The sequence below is a fragment of the Petaurus breviceps genome, unplaced genomic scaffold (assembly GCF_028583685.1).
Source record: "Petaurus breviceps papuanus isolate PSGF00001 unplaced genomic scaffold, PetGlider_PUasm1.0 551, whole genome shotgun sequence".
NCBI classification, from domain to species: Eukaryota; Metazoa; Chordata; class Mammalia; order Diprotodontia; family Petauridae; genus Petaurus; species Petaurus breviceps.
In genome coordinates this window covers 10,914,602-10,933,060 of record NW_027186372.1, presented here as the reverse complement: position 1 = coordinate 10,933,060, position 18,459 = coordinate 10,914,602, and the positions used below count along the sequence as shown (strand labels likewise).

The 18,459-nt window shown below is 41.5% G+C and overlaps 1 protein-coding gene across 1 annotated transcript in view; it reads left to right on the top strand.

Annotated features, from left to right (window-relative positions):
- DOCK2 (dedicator of cytokinesis 2) overlaps positions 1-18,459 on the top strand; it is a 500,381-nt gene that overhangs the window by 463,271 nt on the left and 18,651 nt on the right. Inside the window, exons 37-44 of the mRNA XM_069102392.1 lie at positions 2,506-2,596; positions 3,514-3,633; positions 7,471-7,560; positions 8,948-9,052; positions 9,883-10,024; positions 13,817-13,898; positions 15,082-15,166; positions 16,330-16,416. Coding sequence (XP_068958493.1) covers positions 2,506-2,596; positions 3,514-3,633; positions 7,471-7,560; positions 8,948-9,052; positions 9,883-10,024; positions 13,817-13,898; positions 15,082-15,166; positions 16,330-16,416 — 802 coding nt within the window. The remainder of the gene's footprint in view (positions 1-2,505; positions 2,597-3,513; positions 3,634-7,470; positions 7,561-8,947; positions 9,053-9,882; positions 10,025-13,816; positions 13,899-15,081; positions 15,167-16,329; positions 16,417-18,459) is intronic.

Below are 18,459 nucleotides of genomic sequence, written 5' to 3'. Positions count from 1 at the left end.
GGAGGGAGGGAGGGAGGGAGGGGGGGAGGGAGGGAGGGAGGGAGAGAACTAAAATGCTATAGAAATGTAGTTTCGGTGGAATGAGCCCTGGATTTGTAGTCAGAGGAGAGAGGTTTAAATTCCAATTCTATCGATTTCTATCCATCGAATCTTAGGCAAGTTCTTTGAGCTTTTTGGGCTTCCCTTTCCTCATCTGTAATGTGAGGTGATTGGACTTACTGTCCTTCAAGTTTCCTTTCAGCTCTAAATGTATAAAATTATTATTATTATTATTGACTAGAGCTAGCATTTATGAAGCACTCTAGGGTTTCCAAAGTGCTGTAAATATGTTATCTTATTATCCAGCATGGAAGAAACTCTACCATAAAATTACAATCAAATAAAGATAGCAAAGACAGAAAAGGTTTAAAAGTTAACCTCAGTATTTACAAAGAAATGAAAGGAGATCTAGGCCTACTAATTTTGTAGTTCTCCCATTTCCTGAATGAAGCCCTTGAAGATTTTTGTCCATAGCATCCACTCTCTTTTAGGCTTCTAATTATTATTATTATTTTACATTTCTTGGGGCTTTGTCTTCTACAAAATTCCTACTCCACTGCAGGATGGCTGTACCTTAAATCATCCCATTCCACACAATCTTTTGTAAAGCAGGAAGGAAATGTGGGAACCCCATGGACTGATGGTAGAGATTTAGTTTCCATGAAGGACTATAAAAAGTTTTATACATACACACATATATACACACATAATGTGTGATATATGTACATATATACATACATGAACATATACATATAATATCAAAGGCGACTCTAGCCTAGAATTCTTAATATTAAATATCTCCTTGTCTCAGGAAGAAAGGTGATTTAAGGTCACATTCCCATGAGCCTCATTAGCTTTGTTGATGCTGCTCTCTCCACTGGAGTGAAGTAATTGAAGGCATCTCATTAAGCATTTTCCCTCTGACCATATTACTGAATGTAGACTCCAAAGAATGCCCCTAAGAACAAAAACAAACAGTCGGTCACATAGACTCCATCCAAATTGTCTATGTAGCTGGTGTTGTGATGGTAGCACCAAAAGTCCATTTGCAGGAGGGTTTGGTTTTCCGCTGTGATTTCATACTCCAGTTAGGATGCTCTCTCAAGATACGCTAATAAAATGTTGCTGTCATTTGTTCTTTGTTCTCGAAGAGGACCATGACATCAAGAAGGTGATACCATGACTTGCAAGTAAATTGGATTTAAGTGAAGGAGGGCTGTGCAAGGTCACCAGCCTCACTTTCTACTCTGGAACCATCTACTCCAAATATAGATCTGGATGACTGGAGATGTCCTCCTACTTATAAAATAATAAATAACTGAAGGAACTAAAGGGATATTTAACCTAGAGAAGACTTAGGAAGAAGAACTGTATCTGGAAGTTTGTCATGTAGAGGAGAAAGTATATGTATTTATATAACTACAGTGGAAAAAAACCAGCTTTGGAGTTTAAGGACCTGGATTTAAACTCTGTCTCTACCACTTACTGCCCGTGTGACCTTGGGCAAGTAACTTAACCTGTCTGGGCCTCAGTTCCCATTTCTGTAAAGTGAGGGGGTTAAACTAAATGGTCTTTGAGGTACCTTCTAACTTTAAATCTAGAATCCTATGACTCCCGAAGTTAAAATTAGGACTAGTAGTTTCAAGTAAACAGGTTAGTTTTTTTTTTAAATATATTTTTCTCAACACATCAAAGAATTTTCAGACAATTGGCTATTCAACAATGTGATAGACTTTCTCACAATGTAGTGAGTTCCCTTTTATTGGAAGTGTTTAAGTGAGGTCATCTGACCACGTGTCAGGGATGCCTTAACAGGATGGCACTGGATTGTATGATCTCTGAAATACCTTCCAAATCCATGGTTCTTTGATTCTATGGTCCTTGGTTTCTCTTAATAATCTAGCAAAGTTCTATTATCCATTAATGCCTTTAACTTCTTTAGCTCATCTGGCTCTTCAGTCCTTATCTTCATATCATTATCTTTTCCATCTCAGGGCTCAGAACCACACCATCCAAAAGCAACATGGCAGGATGAGGCAATGGATAATGAGTTAAACTAAGGAGAGAGGTTCAAGAATCATCATTCAACTGCCATTCCTTAATTCCATACTGACGCTCCAGTCATTCCATTCTGAAAGAGGAAGTTTATGGTTTTTGAACCATTCTGTGTGGTTGCCCTTCTTTAACCCTTATATTCAGGTCCCAAATATGCAATCCTTGCAACATGACTGCCTTTGTTTTCACTCAGTGAGAGGTGCTGAGTGTTGGCAGTTGGAGAAGATGTTTTTAGGGGGTTGTAGATTGGGTCTTTGGCCTCTGTCTATTAAATACGAAGGTCATATTGAGGTAACATTGATCAGCATTGAGAGAGTAGTGGGAATGTCAGGTCTAGGAGCCACCCACCCCAACGAGGCATATTCTTGGCAAGTCATTTGGCCTGCTGACCCAGCTCACATTTCCCGACAGGTACCTACACAAACTTCGTGACCTTCATTTGGACTGTGAGAATTACACAGAAGCTGCCTATACTCTTCTTCTACATACCTGGCTCCTCAAGGTGAGTGAGAACTCGCGCTAGGTGACTTTGAAGCTCCACGTCCCTTCTAAACCTAAGGACAGAAGACAACAAGGTCCCGTCAGAGCCACATAGATGGTAGAAAAATTAATTTGTCAAATAAAGAGGAAAAGGAAAGAGTTTTTCTCCAAATAATTGGTATAGTATATATTTTTTTCCTTTTCTCCCTGAATTAACTGGGAGGTTTGGCATCATGAAATTTAAATTTAAAGAGTTCCTCATAGCTAACAGTAATAATTAAACAACAACAAAATACTCAAAGTTATGTAACATCTGAGCTGTGTTAATCATTAGCATGCACCTGCTGTTCTATTTTCCTTTTTGAAAATCATAACAATAAATGATTTTTTTTAGACTTCTTAAGATCCTTTGTCCTTAGTGATTTTGGAGTGATTCCCTTCCAATCATAAGCTCTGAATTGGCCAATAATGCTGATGAACATTATTTAGGAAACACCCAGTTATGTTTCCTAAAAGATAATTCAAAGGAAACAACGCTCTGATAGAAATTTGCAACCCAGAGAAGTTTCAGAATGCAGAGGATAGGGGCATGCCCGGGGCTTCATCTTTAACCACTGATATCACAGTTTCAATTTTTTATGTAAGTTGAGTTGCCTTTGTTCTGATATTCCCACTGTCCAGACATGATATGTTGACTGCTGCCAGAAGGCTTGGCATTCAGTCCTTGAGAAACCTCCTGAGATTACCAGAAGGGAGCTGATAGAGTAGGGCATTGGGGAACAGAGATGAAAGAAGGGGGTGGGGTATGGAAGGGAGAAGAAGAGAAAGAGGATAGGTTGGGGAGAATACTCTGTATTTTATCAGAAGCTGGGAAACTGGGAAATGAATGTCTTTGGCTTCCTTTCTGAACCAATTTAATTTTCTATGCTTTCCTTGCAGTGGTCAGATGAGCAATGTACATCTCAGGTCATGCAGGCAGGATTTCAGCAATCCCAGACACACCGGCAGTTGAAGGAGGCTCTGTATGAGACTATCATAAGCTACTTTGACAAGGGAAAGGTAATCCATTTGAAGCCTCCACCCAGAAACCTCCTTCCCAACCCTCCTTGGGATGACTCCCTGTCAGAGTGAAGAAAGGCTCACTCTGTTTAAGGAGAGTGAGTGTTTAAGGAAGTTGCTGGATCTCGGATAGTAAGGAAAATTTCAGTGAGGAAAACTGCTAGTTCTGGAGTCCAAAGACCTGGATTTGAATCCTGACTCAATCAGTAGTTATGGGACCTTAGTCAACTCACTAAACTTCTCTGACTTTTAGTTCCCTGATCTATCAAATGAGGTTAATGAGATTTGTATTACCAAGATACATTATGGCATAGGTATTGCCACCTGGAACCCGGAGACCTGGGTTCAAATCTCACCTTTGACCCTTGATAGCTGTGTGACTATAGGCAAGTTGATTGACTTTTCTGAGTCTAAGCTTCCTCCTTTGTAAAATGAGGAGAATAACAGCTAGCACTTTATGCACTTTGGGGCAGTTAGGTGGGAAAGTGGATAGAACACTAGGCCTGGAGTCAGAAAGCCCTGAGTTCAAATCCAGCCTTAGGCACTCACTGGGTGTGTGACTCTGGGTAAGTCACTTAGCCCTGTTTCCCTCAGTTTCCTCATCTGTAAATTGAGCTGGAAAAAGAAATGGCAAATAACTCCATCATCTTTGCCAAGAAAACGACCCACAGATGGGGATAAGAAAAGCTGGACACAACTGAAACAACTGGAATGACAAAACATAACACTTTAAGGTTTATGACCCACTTTACGCACGTTATCTCATTTTGTCCTCCCAGCAGCCTGGAAGGTAGCTGTTATTATAATTCCTATTTTACAAGTGAGGAAACTGAGTCAGACAGATTAAATGGCTGGCCTAGGATTCCAGGGCAAATTAATATCTGAAGACAGATTGGAATGCAGGTCTTCCTGGAGGCGGGTCCATCCTTCTGCCCACTGTACCACTTAGCTGACTACCTCACAGAGTTTTCATGAAAACCAAATGAGATACTGTATGTAAAATGCTTTGTAAACCTTTAAGGGCTGTAGAAAGAAAGGTCAGTTATTCTTACCTACATTATAGGGTTGTGTAGAGGAAAGTGCTTGGCAAACTTCATAGCAATATTTATTTTATTGTTATCCAGGGAGAAGGTTGCCCAGGAACTACATTGGGTTTTCTCAAACTCTTATCTTATGCCTAGACTTGCTCCTAAAAGACAGTTCCAGGTTTCTGCTTCAGATTATCCTTCAGGAGGAGCCCCTCCAAATGCCACCTAGATTGAGGCTCACCCCCCCCCAGGAAGCTTTCTCTGTCTCTCCCAGATTTCCCCTTCTGAGCTCCTTTAGCCCTTAATTTAGCGCTTAATTAGAGTCTGTCTAATACTATACGCATTTGTTGCACTGTAGTTCTTATCTCTTGGACAAGACACAGAGCATTTTGAAGGCAAAGATCCCATCTTATTCTTCTCCTAGATTCTCAGGCCTGAGCACAAAGTAGGGATCTAAATAAACTCTTCCTTACTGGCTAGATGAGGAATTTTCACGAAGGAGGTCTCCTAGAGGTCAAAGCAGAGGCCTTCCCTGGGCCCAGAGTATGCAGTCTCTACTGTAACATTTTCTGTTCATCTCATCAAACTCTCCCAAGGCTTCTGGAGGGATTTGAGGGAGGAGAATTGATCCTGGAGGACAGATTTCTTATTGCTTCGTTTTTGTCCAGGATGAAAGCAGGGGGACAAATGACTGCAGTGGAAAAGTCTTGGAGTGAGAAATAACCCTAGTCCCTTAGGCTTACAAACTCCTTCCATTTAAGTTTGATTCTAGTCTTGGTTCCATCACTGAATGCTAAGATAAAAAGAACCATTTGCCTTTCTGTGGTCTCTTAAGGTTCAGTTTTGCTTTTGTGTCCCCAGCAGTTGATAAAGTACCTGGCATGTAGTGGGTGCTTCAGTTATGGTTGTGGATTGATTGGTTACTTAGCAGCCACCCTGTAAACTAGTAGCATCAGTATCATTTTCCTTATTTTGCAGACAGGGAAACTGAGGCTCAGAGGTTAGTTGACTCCCCTAGTCACACAACTAATAGCATGATTGGGACCAAAACTTAGAACTTTAGACTCTTCATTCCAGTATTCTTTCCAAATGACCTTAGGCAAATTACTTCCTATCTCAGGACCCAAACTTCCTCTTCTGTAAAGTGAGATGGGTTGGTCTGGGTGAGACATCCTCCTCTTCTACCTTCCTTTCCCTTGCTCAGGGCCAGGGATGGAATGATGGTTTATCTTTTTCTCTCTCTGGACTCATGGGAGTTGGGCTTGGTTCATGTTCTGGCTAAAGAGAAAATCAGAGCCTGGCCTCATGCGCTGACTTGTTTCCTTCCCGTCCATAAAGTATTTTTATGGTGCTCACTAAGCTGTCCATAGGTTTACAGCTGGGGATCCTTTGCTTGGCACATGGTTTTATTTATTTTTACATCCTGGTGCAGAGAGAGCACTTTTGCTTTAAAATGCTCACTACAATGTGCCAGCCTCCCTCCGCCCCCCCCCCCCCGCATGCTGCAACACCCCCATTTCATTGTGTTTCTCTTTTGGAATTGGATGTGGACCCTGTTAGGGCTCCTATAAGGGAGGAAGAGTCTGAATATGCCCTACCCCAATCCCTGAGAATTCTCATTTGCACCCGACTTCTTTGGGTTTAAAGCTGGGGAAATTTCAAAGATTGAACTCCCTGACCTTGTGGGTCAATGATCAAAGAAGGAAAGAATTAAGATGTTATTCTTCCTTAGGCAACAGTTACTTTATTAGATTCCTTAAATAAAAATACTTATTATTAATTCCTTACATTCATCTACTCCACACATAACCTCACTAGACACAGGCAATGAGATTTATTAGAAAGGGTAATTGGGCTTGAAACTTGGAGAATTCAGATCCCTAATTCTGGGTCTGTCTCTAACTAGCTATATAACCTACAGACAAAGCATTTAACCTCTGTCCCTCAGTTTAGTCATCTGTAAAATGGGGGTTATAATATTTTATAATATGAATATTATAATATAATGTTTTATATTATAATATTGAAACATAAATATAATATTTAAAGACTTGATATGGGGATCAAATATTTTGAGAACAAATAAGAATTTAAATGTTGTTTAATAATAATAAAAATTATCATTAGTATTACTTATTAATAATAGTGAGCTCAGTTGTTTTCAGTCGTGTCTGACTCTTCCTGACTCGTTCAGGATTTTCTTGGCAAAGACACTGGAGTGGTGTACCATTCCCTATTCAGCTCATCTTACAGATGAAGGAACTGAGGCAAAAAGGGTTAAGGGACTTGACCAGGATCACAGAGTTAGTAAGTGTCTGAGGCCGGATTTGAACTCAGGAAGAGGAGTTTTCCTGACTCCAGCCTCAGCACTCTATCCATTATACTACCTAGGTGCCACCTGGCATAATGGAGAGAGAGCTGATCTCAGAGATAGGAAGACCTGGATTCAGATCTCTCCTCTGACATATACTGGCTTTGTGTCCCTGGAGAAGTGCCCCAGGCAACTAAAAACTATAATTTGCAGAATGGATGCATTAATTGGGGATATTAATGAAATTGCAGGTCCAATCCAAAATAAAATAAATAAGCTATCATGGTGGGAAGTCTCTTCAATTGGCCATCCTACATTAACTTCCTTTGATTAGAAAGTCTAAATCGGAGGAAATCTGATGAGTGAGTGCCAGCAGCAGCAGAGATGTTAATAAGGAGAGTGCTGAGCACACCAGTAAGGCTGAAGGTCCTGGTCCTGGTCAGGGCTCAGCTAACTCTCGGGATCCACTTAACTTTTGATTCTGTGCCTGTGTTGTAGATGTGGGAAGAAGCCATAGCCCTGTGCAAGGAGTTGGCAGAGCAATATGAAATGCAAGTGTTTGATTATGAACTCCTGAGCCAGAACCTGGTAAGATTTGAAGGCATGTCAAAAGCTGCTGAAACACCCCACTGGGAAGACTTGGCCAGTGTCCTGGCCTATGAGTCATATTGACGGGGGCCTTGGTCCACTGAAGAGCAAGGTCTTGAAAGAGATTTTAGTGAATGTCCAGGTCTGACCTTTTTAAGGGAAAGGGAAGAAAATAAGAAGGAAGAAATATGAATGACACTTGACTGTGATTTTCTCCCTCCCAAGAGTCATTTTGAAAAGAGCTGTTCTGAATAAACCCATTAGGAACTGTTCTTCTAATGTGGTATTAAGTACAATACCCACGCCATGAGGTTTCCACACACCAAAACAGATATCATACTGTTTTTCCAAGCACCAAAACGGACACCATGCTGCTTTTCCATGCACCAAAACAGATACCATGCTGTATTTAATCACAAAACCAACAAAATGAAAAGGAAAATATGTGTTTTTTATTCAAATCATATTAGGGCACTCCCTCTCTGGCTCTTCCTAAAACATCTCTGCTATTCACAATGAGCAAAAGACAGCTAGCATATTTCTCAGCATTTGTATTTCTGTTGTATTTAGTAGAGTATTTTGTCTGTATTGTAGTAGAGGTGCAGAAGTATAGTATTAAGACACAAGGGTAGAAGTCAGAGGGACCTAGATTTAAGGCCTGGATTTACTGACTCATCTTTCTGGGCCTCAAGTGTCCTCTTCTGCATAATGAAGGGGTTGGGTTAGATGATTTCTGAATAGCCCTTCCAGCTCTAAATCTATGATCCAATAATCTTTATTACATGCATGACCTTGGGTAAGTCACTTCCTCTTTGGTTCTTATCTCTAAAATAGGGGGTTGGCTTAGGTGATCTTGGTCCCTTCCAGTTCTAAATCCTGTACATCTACTAGGAGTCTGTAACTTTCCATTTGTCCAGCATTCCCCTCCTCAACCAACTCCACTAAACCTTTTGAAGCTAGAGAGTCCCCAGTGTTCCATTCTACTTTATTTAAAAAGTCAACTCTGTTTCTAGAAAGTAATTAATGTCACAGTTAAAAAAAAAAAAAGAAGAAGAAAGGACTAGTAGTTCCCTTTCCTGTGGTTTATTGTTCCAGAGTAATTTTGGTTTTATAGGGTATGTAATTTAAGCAGAAGTACAGGCAGCACACATATAAATGCTCTTGGCATACATACACTTATTAATATGCATACATATCCACCCACAGGCACATACACACACTACTCTGTCCACTCATACTCATTTATGCAGGTGGAAGTACACATTCTTGAAGTCTCTTTGGATTCTTTTAAATGGCTTATCCCTAAAACCCCAATCACTTTCCAGTTTATATGTTATTGTCACACATTTGTCTATTTATTGCTAACCTGTGTTTTTTCTTCCTTCAGATTCAACAAGCAAAATTCTATGAAAATATCATGAAAATCCTCCGGCCTAAACCAGACTACTTTGCTGTTGGATATTATGGTCAGGGTTTCCCTTCCTTCCTGAGAGTGAGTGAATGAGCTTGGATTTTGGGGTCCATCTTATAGATCAATGTGGATACCTGAGCCCTAAGTCTTTAGTATTTTGACTTTGGGCGTGTTGTCTAGAGTGCAGAGCATTACAATCCAGGATTAATCACCAACCATCCGAAAAAATCATCCTATCAACAGTCACTAACTGAATCCATAGGGTATCACCAGCTACCATGGTGGTAACAAAGAAAAGCAAGGCCCCTCCCCTCAGGTAGATTCCAGTCTAATTGGGAATAGCAAATCCGTAGACACACGGAATAGCTAGGTAATGGTTATAAAACAACACAGAATCCAGCATGTAGAAATCCAATCGAGAAATTATACATACGTGTAGAAGGGATAGGAGTAAAGGAATTTGTCAGGGAAGCTTCTAAGAAGAAATGAGTCAAGCTGAGTCTTGGGGTGTAGTAGATGTGAGATTACAAAAGAGATGTTTCAGATGAATATTCTAGAAATAGGGAATAAAATGAGTAAAAAAGATGGAGACCAGAATGAAGAGGATGGTTTGTGGGCAGCGGAAGGGAAGGCCTTGTTGGAGAGCAAAAGGGGGTAGGTCATGAGGTGGGTCTCATATGCAAGGGTGGAGTGATGCAGAGTCAAGGACCAGGTTGAGCTTGGGTATGATAGGGAGTAAATTCCTCCATGGGAGAATGACATAGTGAAGACAGGATTTAAGAAAGATTATTTTGGTAAGCAAAGCATAGAAAATCAGGAGAACACAAATCACATTTCAGAGGTGTCCACAGTTTCTTGAAGAAAAAGTCATTATAGTAATACTAGACATTATTATGGTCATTTCTCCACAGAACAAAGTATTCATCTACCGTGGCAAGGAATATGAGCGGAGGGAGGATTTCCAAATCCAGCTCATGAGCCAATTCCCCAATTCAGAGAAGATGAACACAACATCTGCCCCAGGAGATGATGTAAAGAATTCTCCTGGTCAATGTATCCTTACCCTGGAGAGTGGATGAACTGTCAGGTTCATTCATTCATTCACCCATTCACTCATTCATTCATTCATTCATTCATTCATTCATTCATTCATTCATTCATTCATTCATCTGTTCATTCCTTCACTCAATTAAGCAAGCAAATATGCCCCCAATGTGCAAAGTACCATGCTAGGTGCTAGGAAAACAAAGATAAAAAACACTTATATTGTATCGCCTATGTAAGTCATTCAACAACCATTTAAGTAGCTATGGAACATACTTTTTAATTGAGTGGCAACAGTTATTGGATATAGCCCTCAACTTGGATGAGTTTGAATCCTGCTTCAGATACTTTCTAGTTACATGAAGCTAGGGACAACATTTAACCTGTCTCAATCTCTGTGTGATGAAGTTAATAATAATGGTACTTACTGCTTAGGGTTATTATGAGGATTAAATAAGATAAGATATGGAAATGCTTTGCGAATTTTAAAGTTCCATGTAAATATTAGCCAGTGTTATTACATGTTAAGTACCTACCATATTCAAGGCACTTTGTTAAAAGCCAGGGATACAAAGAGAAAAATGAAACAATCCTTGTGCTCAGGGAGCTTTCATTCTTCTTGGGAGATAAAATATGCTTATGAGTAAGTAAACACAAAGTGAAAACAGAGTAACACAAAGTAATTTTTACAAGGGGGAGGGGTGAAAGTACTAATAACAAGGTATCAAGTCTCACATAGGAGGCAACATTGTATTAAGGAAGCCAGAGCAGCTAGGTGGTGCTGAAGCACAACACTGGGCCTGGCATCTCAGGAAGACCTGAGTTCAAATTCAACCTCAGACATTTACTAGCTGTGTGACTCTAGGCAAGTCACCTTGAAGATGGCTAGGTGGCTCAGTGGGCAGAGTGGTGGGCTTGGACTTGGGAAGTTTTCTTGTAGTCTCAGTCATGTCCTACTCTCTGGGACAACATTTGGGGTTTTCTTTGCAAAGATTCTGGAGCGGTTTGCCATTTCCTTCTTCAGATCATTTTACAGATGAGGAAACTGAGGCAAACAGGTTTAATCAGGGCCTCCTGATTCCAGGGCTGGTGCTGTATCCATTATCCAGGAAGATCTGAATTCAGATCTGGTCTCAGACACTTATGATCTGTGTGACCATGTGCAAGTCACTTAACTCTGTCTGCCTCAGTTTCCTCATCTGTAAAATGAATCAGAGAAGAAAATAGCAAACCATTCCAGTATCTTTGCCAAGAAAACCCCCAAAGGGGTCAAAGAGAGTTGGACTTGACTGACCAATGACAAAAGGATCAATAATGGCTGAGGAAATACTATTGCCTTATACTTCTATACTGCTTCGCAGTTTACCAAACACTTTATACTTTACAAAGCCCTCTCTATATGTCACATACCCTTTGATTTTTACTGATAACTCTTTATAGTAGGTGGGAGAGGTATTACCATTATCCCCTTATACAGATGTAGAAACTGAGGGGAAACTCTAAGAACAAAGTCACATAGCTGGTTTGATCTTGCAGTCTTAGCAATGTTGGGGCTAGAACTCAGCTGTTCCGATTACTACCTCTTTCAGTGTTTTATCCACCACATCAAGCCACCCCTTTTATTTAGGCGTTAGGTCTGGGTCTGACTATTGCAGTTATTACCCATAAATCATGAAACAAGCAGCAGACCATTTTAGAATAAAGACTTGCCACCAGCATCCTTATAAGGAAGTTTGGAATAGACAGAATCCCAAGTTCAAGGGCACCTTGAAGTCCAAGTTTCATGTGGTCATCAGCCCACGGTGTGAAATGGAGAGAAGAGGAAAAGGGGGAAGGGGTAAAGGAGGATGGTCTGAAGTATCATAAAGGTTCTAGTTGTGGTGATGACAGGTAGAACATAAATGCAAAGATAAAATAGACAGCCCAGTCAGGCAGGGACACAGTAGAAGAACAGCATTAACCCTGGCAGTCTTCAAACATCTCCGCTATAAGCACAAATTAGGTTAAGTCCTTAAGAGAATGAATGGTAAGTTGCATGGCTGGCCTGCCAAGTCTCCTGAACCTGATTCCAAATATTTTCTCCCTCAGAGTGATAAATATTCATCTCTAACCTTTTCATTATGTCTCCTTGCCCTTCATTCCTACACTACTCTGGAATGTCTGATTCTTTAGAGGGGAAAATGCCACTGGTCTGAAGGGGACAGCTACAAATGAGAATCTGATATTTTTAATGTAATCCAAAGTAAGGCCCTTACATTTGGAGAGGCCAGGATGGTGTACTGACCAACCACTTAACCTTTTAACTATTGTGTTTTCTTGTGTGAAGACTTTAAAACAGCTTGTCCCAATGCTGGTTCTTTTTTCTTATCTTCTTGCTTTAAAAGGAAGGTGGGGGGGCGGGGCTTGGTAGGCAGGGGGATTAGGGAGGCACTTGAAGGGAAGAGATCTTTTCTGTTGCTAATTCACCCTTCCACAGCCCTCCTACTTCAAGCCTCAGAAGTTACATTTCTTTGCGTAGATGCTTCAGCTGTTCTGAAATTACAGCCACTCATTCATTTCTAAGGAGCTGTCTATTGAAGAAGCTATGTTAATTGCCCCTGGTGCTAGAAGGAGGGAAAAAGAATAATCTTATTGGACTGGGACACATCGCTAAGAGCAACAACCATGATTTTTAACCCAAGAACAATGGTTAATAAGTCTAACCTTTAAACTTCCTTCTGTTCTGATCAGAAACAATCCAGCGCTTAGGGTCCTGGACTGTTATAACCAGAAGGGAGCTTAGAGGTCAACTAGACCAACTCCCTCATTTTATACGTGGAAAAACAAAACAAAACAAAACAAACGAGGCTCAGTGCTCAATTAATTCTAATAGCTCCCTGTTTCCTCTAGGTTAAAACACAAACTCTTTTGCTTAACATTTAAATCCTTTTATTACCTGGTTCCCACCTACCTTTCCATGTTTATCATATCACACCATATCACAACTCTCTATGGTCCAGGCTAACTGGTCTTCCTGCTGTTCCTTACACTCTTATCTCCCCACCTTAAGAAAGGCTTGACCAGTAGGCCTGGAATTCATTTCCTCCTCACCTGTACCTCTTGGGAATCCTAGATTCCCTCTAAACTCATCTCAAGTGGCATCTTCCACACCTTTTCCATTACCTTCAACTGATAGTGTTCCCCCTTTCTCCACACACCCTAGTATGAATGAATTCACCCTTATGGGACAGCAAGAAAGTATAATTCTGAGGAAGAGGGACAGGGGGCTAAATAAGGAAAGTGGGAAGAAGGACATAGTGGAAAAGACAAGAGGCATTGACTAATTGCCTCCCCCATTCTCTTGCTTGTCATGTCTTTTGCTTAAATAATTAAGTGTCTTGTGCTCAAATAATTAAATAATTGATTGAATAAATCAATTAAATAATAAATGATAAATAATAAATAAATTAAATTAAATAAATCTGCTTCTAGCCAACTCAGGACTAGGAAGATGTTCCTTCTAGGTCTTGGGCAGAGCTGAGTCTGGTGTTTTCCCAACTGATACCTGACAGACAACATTGATGAAGGCCTTGAGTGGCTACTACTGAACTTTCAGAACTCGATTGACAGATAGGCAGTGACCTAGTCCAGATCTCAGCAAGGGGAGGTGGGAGTGAGGGGGATTTGGTTGCTTCAGAACAACTTTTCTCCAGGTTGACTGGCCTGGGGAAAGAACCTCCCTGCTCTACAGTCAGGTGTGGCCATTGGAAAGTCTCAGCAGTGGCTGCCAATATTATAAGCCCTTAACTCAGTGGCATTCAGATATTCAATGCTTCACAGTCCAGCCTGTCTTGGATGAACATCCTAGGTTCAAGAATAAGCCTGTGCCGGACCAGATTATAAAGTAAGCCCTTCTTTCTATCTTCTGGACAGGGAAACAGGAGCTTAGCTTCCTGTTTCCTGGGCTAGTGATGAGGAAAGTACAGACCTCTGCCTCCAGTCTCTCCCCCTCCACCCCCAACACCCTTCGAAATAGCTCTCCCTGAAGAAACCTTATTCCTTTTTTCCCCCTTGTAGGGGAGTTCCCCTAGAATAGCCTCGGCTGCTGCCCCTGAAAATGGGCCAATGCTGCGGCCAAGGGAGGACAGCATTTCTGGCACCCAGTGCAGTGTAGGCATCCTCAATAAACACAGATTGAATTAATAGGCTGGAACTCAGAGATATGTCAGGCCGAACTGGAAGGGGTGCCAGACACCCCACTGCAGTGCCATTCTGGCCAGGTGCTCCACGTGGAGGAGAGAGGGAAAGCAAACTGCTTGCTGCTGCTGCTGCTGTTGTGACCTCAGTGTGGGGTACTGCTGGCTTAAAGAGAATGGAAAGATAAACAGATTTGACTAACAGGACTTATTGGATGTCAATGTGAAATTCAGATCAGCTTCCCAGGCGTCTGCCTGATGCCCAGACTGTCCCTGATGCAAGTTCCATCCAGCAAAGCAGCCACTGCAGCATGCCCTGGGCTGTGCTTCAGGGGTCTTTCTAACAAAGTGCAGCAGGAGCTGACTGTAAAGACAGCTGCTAGGGGCAGGGAGAAGGAGAGGAGAGCTGCCCATCGGTTCTCTCCAGGAGAGCAGGCTGCCCCATTTCAGCATTGTGGCTGCAACATCAGATGATCAGATGTCAGTGTGGACTGCAGGGAAGTTGTAGGACAAGGTGAGCTTGACCCAGCTCATTTACGACTCTGGAGAGTTCAGCCAACACGGGGCCCTGCTGTCAGCTCCTAAGGAGGTGATACAATCATTCAGCCTATGGGACGGTTGAGGAATTGGGGGAGGGAGGGATTTGACAAAAACACACAGTTACCCTACTCAAGATTACTGAATTACCTTCTAAAACCAAGGAGAACTATTGCTAGAAAAGGGACTAGGCCAAGGGGGCTGACTTTATCCTCAGGTATACACTAGTCCTGAAGTTTTCTCTGTGAAAGGGGACGTTTCCCCTGAATAATCAGGTTCAGGAAATTAGTTCTGTTCTGTTATCCCATTCCCAGGAACGAGAGGCAGCGATAACAGATGTCTTTTACTTTTCAGCTTTTATAAATCAAACTATGTGCAGAGATTTCACTACTCCAGGCCAGTGCGGAAGGGAACAGTTGACCCTGAAAATGAATTTGCTGTAAGTGTCTTTCATCAGGGCTCAAAATTATAACCAAGGCGGGGGTGGGGGGTGGGGAAGGTTATTGGTGTTTTGCCCCAGGGAACCAAAATTTAAAAGGCTCTAAAAGCCTTCATACTCTTCTGTAACATAGAAGCAAGTGGGTTTAACACCTAACTAGGTATTAAGCAAGAATGATTAGCTATAATACCCGAAGTTCTTGCCTCTCCATCCTGAAGCCATGCCGAAAGTGGCCTCTGCCCTGGCCCACCCCGGGTCTGATCCCTACCTGAGTCAGCCTCCTTAGTATCACAGAGATCTGCCTTTTCCAGTGGTGTGGATCTTTTTCCACAATCCACCCCCAAGCATCTAAAATCAACTAGTTTTGTCCTTTAAAAAAATTGAATTGAAGGTATATATGCTTCATGGTCCTGGCTCCAGGTAGCCAAATTGTTCATCACGGCTTTATAAAAGTGGCTCCCTGAAGGTTTTTGTTTTGTTTTGTTTTTTGTTTTTTAATTCCCTCTGACCCCCTCTGCTGTCAAAGGAGCAAATAACCACCGACCCCAGGATGGAATTCAGCCTGATCTAAAGCTTGAGGAAACAAAAACAAGATCAATAAAATCATGGGCACCAACTCAGTCTCCTCAATCAGGCTTTCCCTCATTCCTATATCATTCCAGGCCTATTCAAAACACCTAATTTTGTGAAGGTTACAAGAGGTCCATGTATGATCGACAAGCAAAACATTCAGACAGCTCTGTTAAGCTGACAAGCCTTTGGTAGGGGGCACTTTGAGGTTATTGATGAAATCAGCCCAACTAAAAAATATCAACCAAAAAGCCACAAGAACTTTGGAGCAGACACAGCCCCCCTGAGCATTCTTCAATGTGTGCATTTCCCTACAGGGAATAATTATCTTCCTTTACCCAGCTTGGGGAACTAGAGACTTGATTCTAAGGCCCTCACCAGCTATTTCCCCAACACCTGGGGGAGTATAGGCTTAATGTTGGCAAAACACCTTTGGGGAGAAGTTAGAAGTTTATTTCTGTGACCTGCAAATCTTGTTTTAATCTCAGAGGTAAAGTTAGCTTTGTGTCTGTTGAACTACTGATTGCCCTGTGGGTATTACACAATTTAATCCCATATTCCTTTTCTGTCCTTCTTTGCTCACTGCTGACTAGTCAATGTGGATTGAGAGAACATCCTTTGTGACAGCCTACAAGCTCCCAGGGATCCTGCGATGGTTTGAGGTGATTGCCATGTCCCAAGTAAGTACACCAGCCAAAGGATGAGTCTACAAGAACCACACAACAGCTAGCTCAAGGGGGACTGTTCTGGCTTTAAAGGCATAGCTGAATACTTGGTTTGGGGTGACTGTGAGAATCAGGGGAGTTAAGAATTAAGTGCAGTATATGGGACTAGCAATTGTTTCTGTTCTGGCCAGAAACTTTGAGGATCTTCCCCTCCCTGACTGATTCTTTTGTGAAGGCAAAGTAGGTCATTTTTTATTTCAATTCTCACCTAGCCTTTAAACACTGAATAGGTGTTGCCTCAGACAAACTGAGGCCTGGGAAAGACCTTACCTAAAAAAGGCCAAGGTCTTCCACTGTATCCAGGGCCATCACCAGTCATCCCGACCTATGTCTTGCTAATGGACTCTGATGACTCTGGAGGAGAGAGTGAGGCTGATGACTGCCCAGCTCTGTATCACTTAAAATCAATTCACTTGCAAGTCAAAATATCACCCTGCTAATGTCATTGGTGCTCTTCCAGAACAAGGGACAAACAAGCAACAATGTAACATCTAGGTGATACAGTGGATAGAGCTCTGGGCTTGGAATTAGGAAGACTCATCTTCCTGAGTTCAAATCCGGCCTCAGATACTTACTAGATGTGTGACCCTGGGTAAGTCACTTAACCCTGTTTGTATCAGTTTTCTCATCTGTTAAATTAGCTGGAGAAGGAAATGGCAAACTACTCCAGTATTTTTGCCAAGAAAACCCCAAATGAGGTCACAAAGAATCTACATGACTAAACAGTAACAGCAGTAACATATTTGAGCTCAGTCTTGTAGGAAGCCAGAGAAGACAAAAGATAGAGATGGGGAGGGAGTGGCATTCCAGCCAGTATAAAAGCATGGAGATGGAGAGATGGAGAGTCATGTTTGATCAACAGCAAGAAGGCCAAAATCACTAAATTGTAGAGTATATAGAGGGGAGTAAGTATAAGAGGCCAGGTTGTGAATGGTTTTAAATGGCAAAGAAAGGATTTATATATTTTATCATATATATATGTGTATATATATATGTGTGTGTGTGTGTGTGTGTGTGTGTGTGTGTGTGTGTATCTTATATCAATGGGAGCCATTGTAGTTTATGGAATAGGGAAGTAACATGGTCAGACTTTCACTTTAGGAAAATTACTTTGGAAGCTGAGTGTAGGATGGACAGAAATGGGGAGAGACTTGAGGCAGTGAGACCAACCAGAAGGCTGTTGCAACAATCCATGTGTGAGGTAATGAAGGCCTGTACCAGGATGGTTGATATATGGGTGGAAAAAAGGGCATACACAGGAGAGATGTTGTGAAGGTAGAAGACTTGGCAACAGATTGGACATGTGGAGTGAATGTCAGTGAGGAGTCAAGTGTAACACTCAGGTTGTGAGCTTGTGTGCATGGGAAGATAGTGGTACCTTTGACAGTAATAGGAAAAATAAGAAGAGGGGAGTGCTCTGGAGGGAAGGGAATGAGTTTCATTTTGTAGCTGTTGAGTTTGGTATATCTATAGGACATCCAGATGGTATGTTTGATACAATGATATGTCTGCTATATGGTCAGTGATACAAGACTGAAGGTCAGGAGTGATGAATTGATGGAATAGATCTGAGAATCATCTGCATAGAGATGATACCTGGAAGGGTGGTATTAAGAAGTAAACTTGGAGATGATCTAGCCCAAACTTCTGATTTTTACAGATAAGAAAACTGAAGCACAAAAGAAGAGGAAGTGACATCTCAAAGTTCACATAGTGCAGATCTTGAATTGTATTTCAGATTTCTTGATTTAGATAATTCTTAGTTTGATATCCTTCAGGATCCTCTTATCTGTGCCTGGTCATTGCTTCCCTTATGATTTTACCTTTACATGATCAACTATTACAGCAACCAAGTTTATGACTTTTTCTAAGAGATTGCTCTAAAAGATATTGGGTTTTTTTTTAATGGCTTCAAGAAGAAAGAATAGATTGGTCACCTTCCTTTTTGGGTTGAGAGAGAGAGAGAGAGAGAGACAGAGAGAGAGAGAGAGAGAGAGA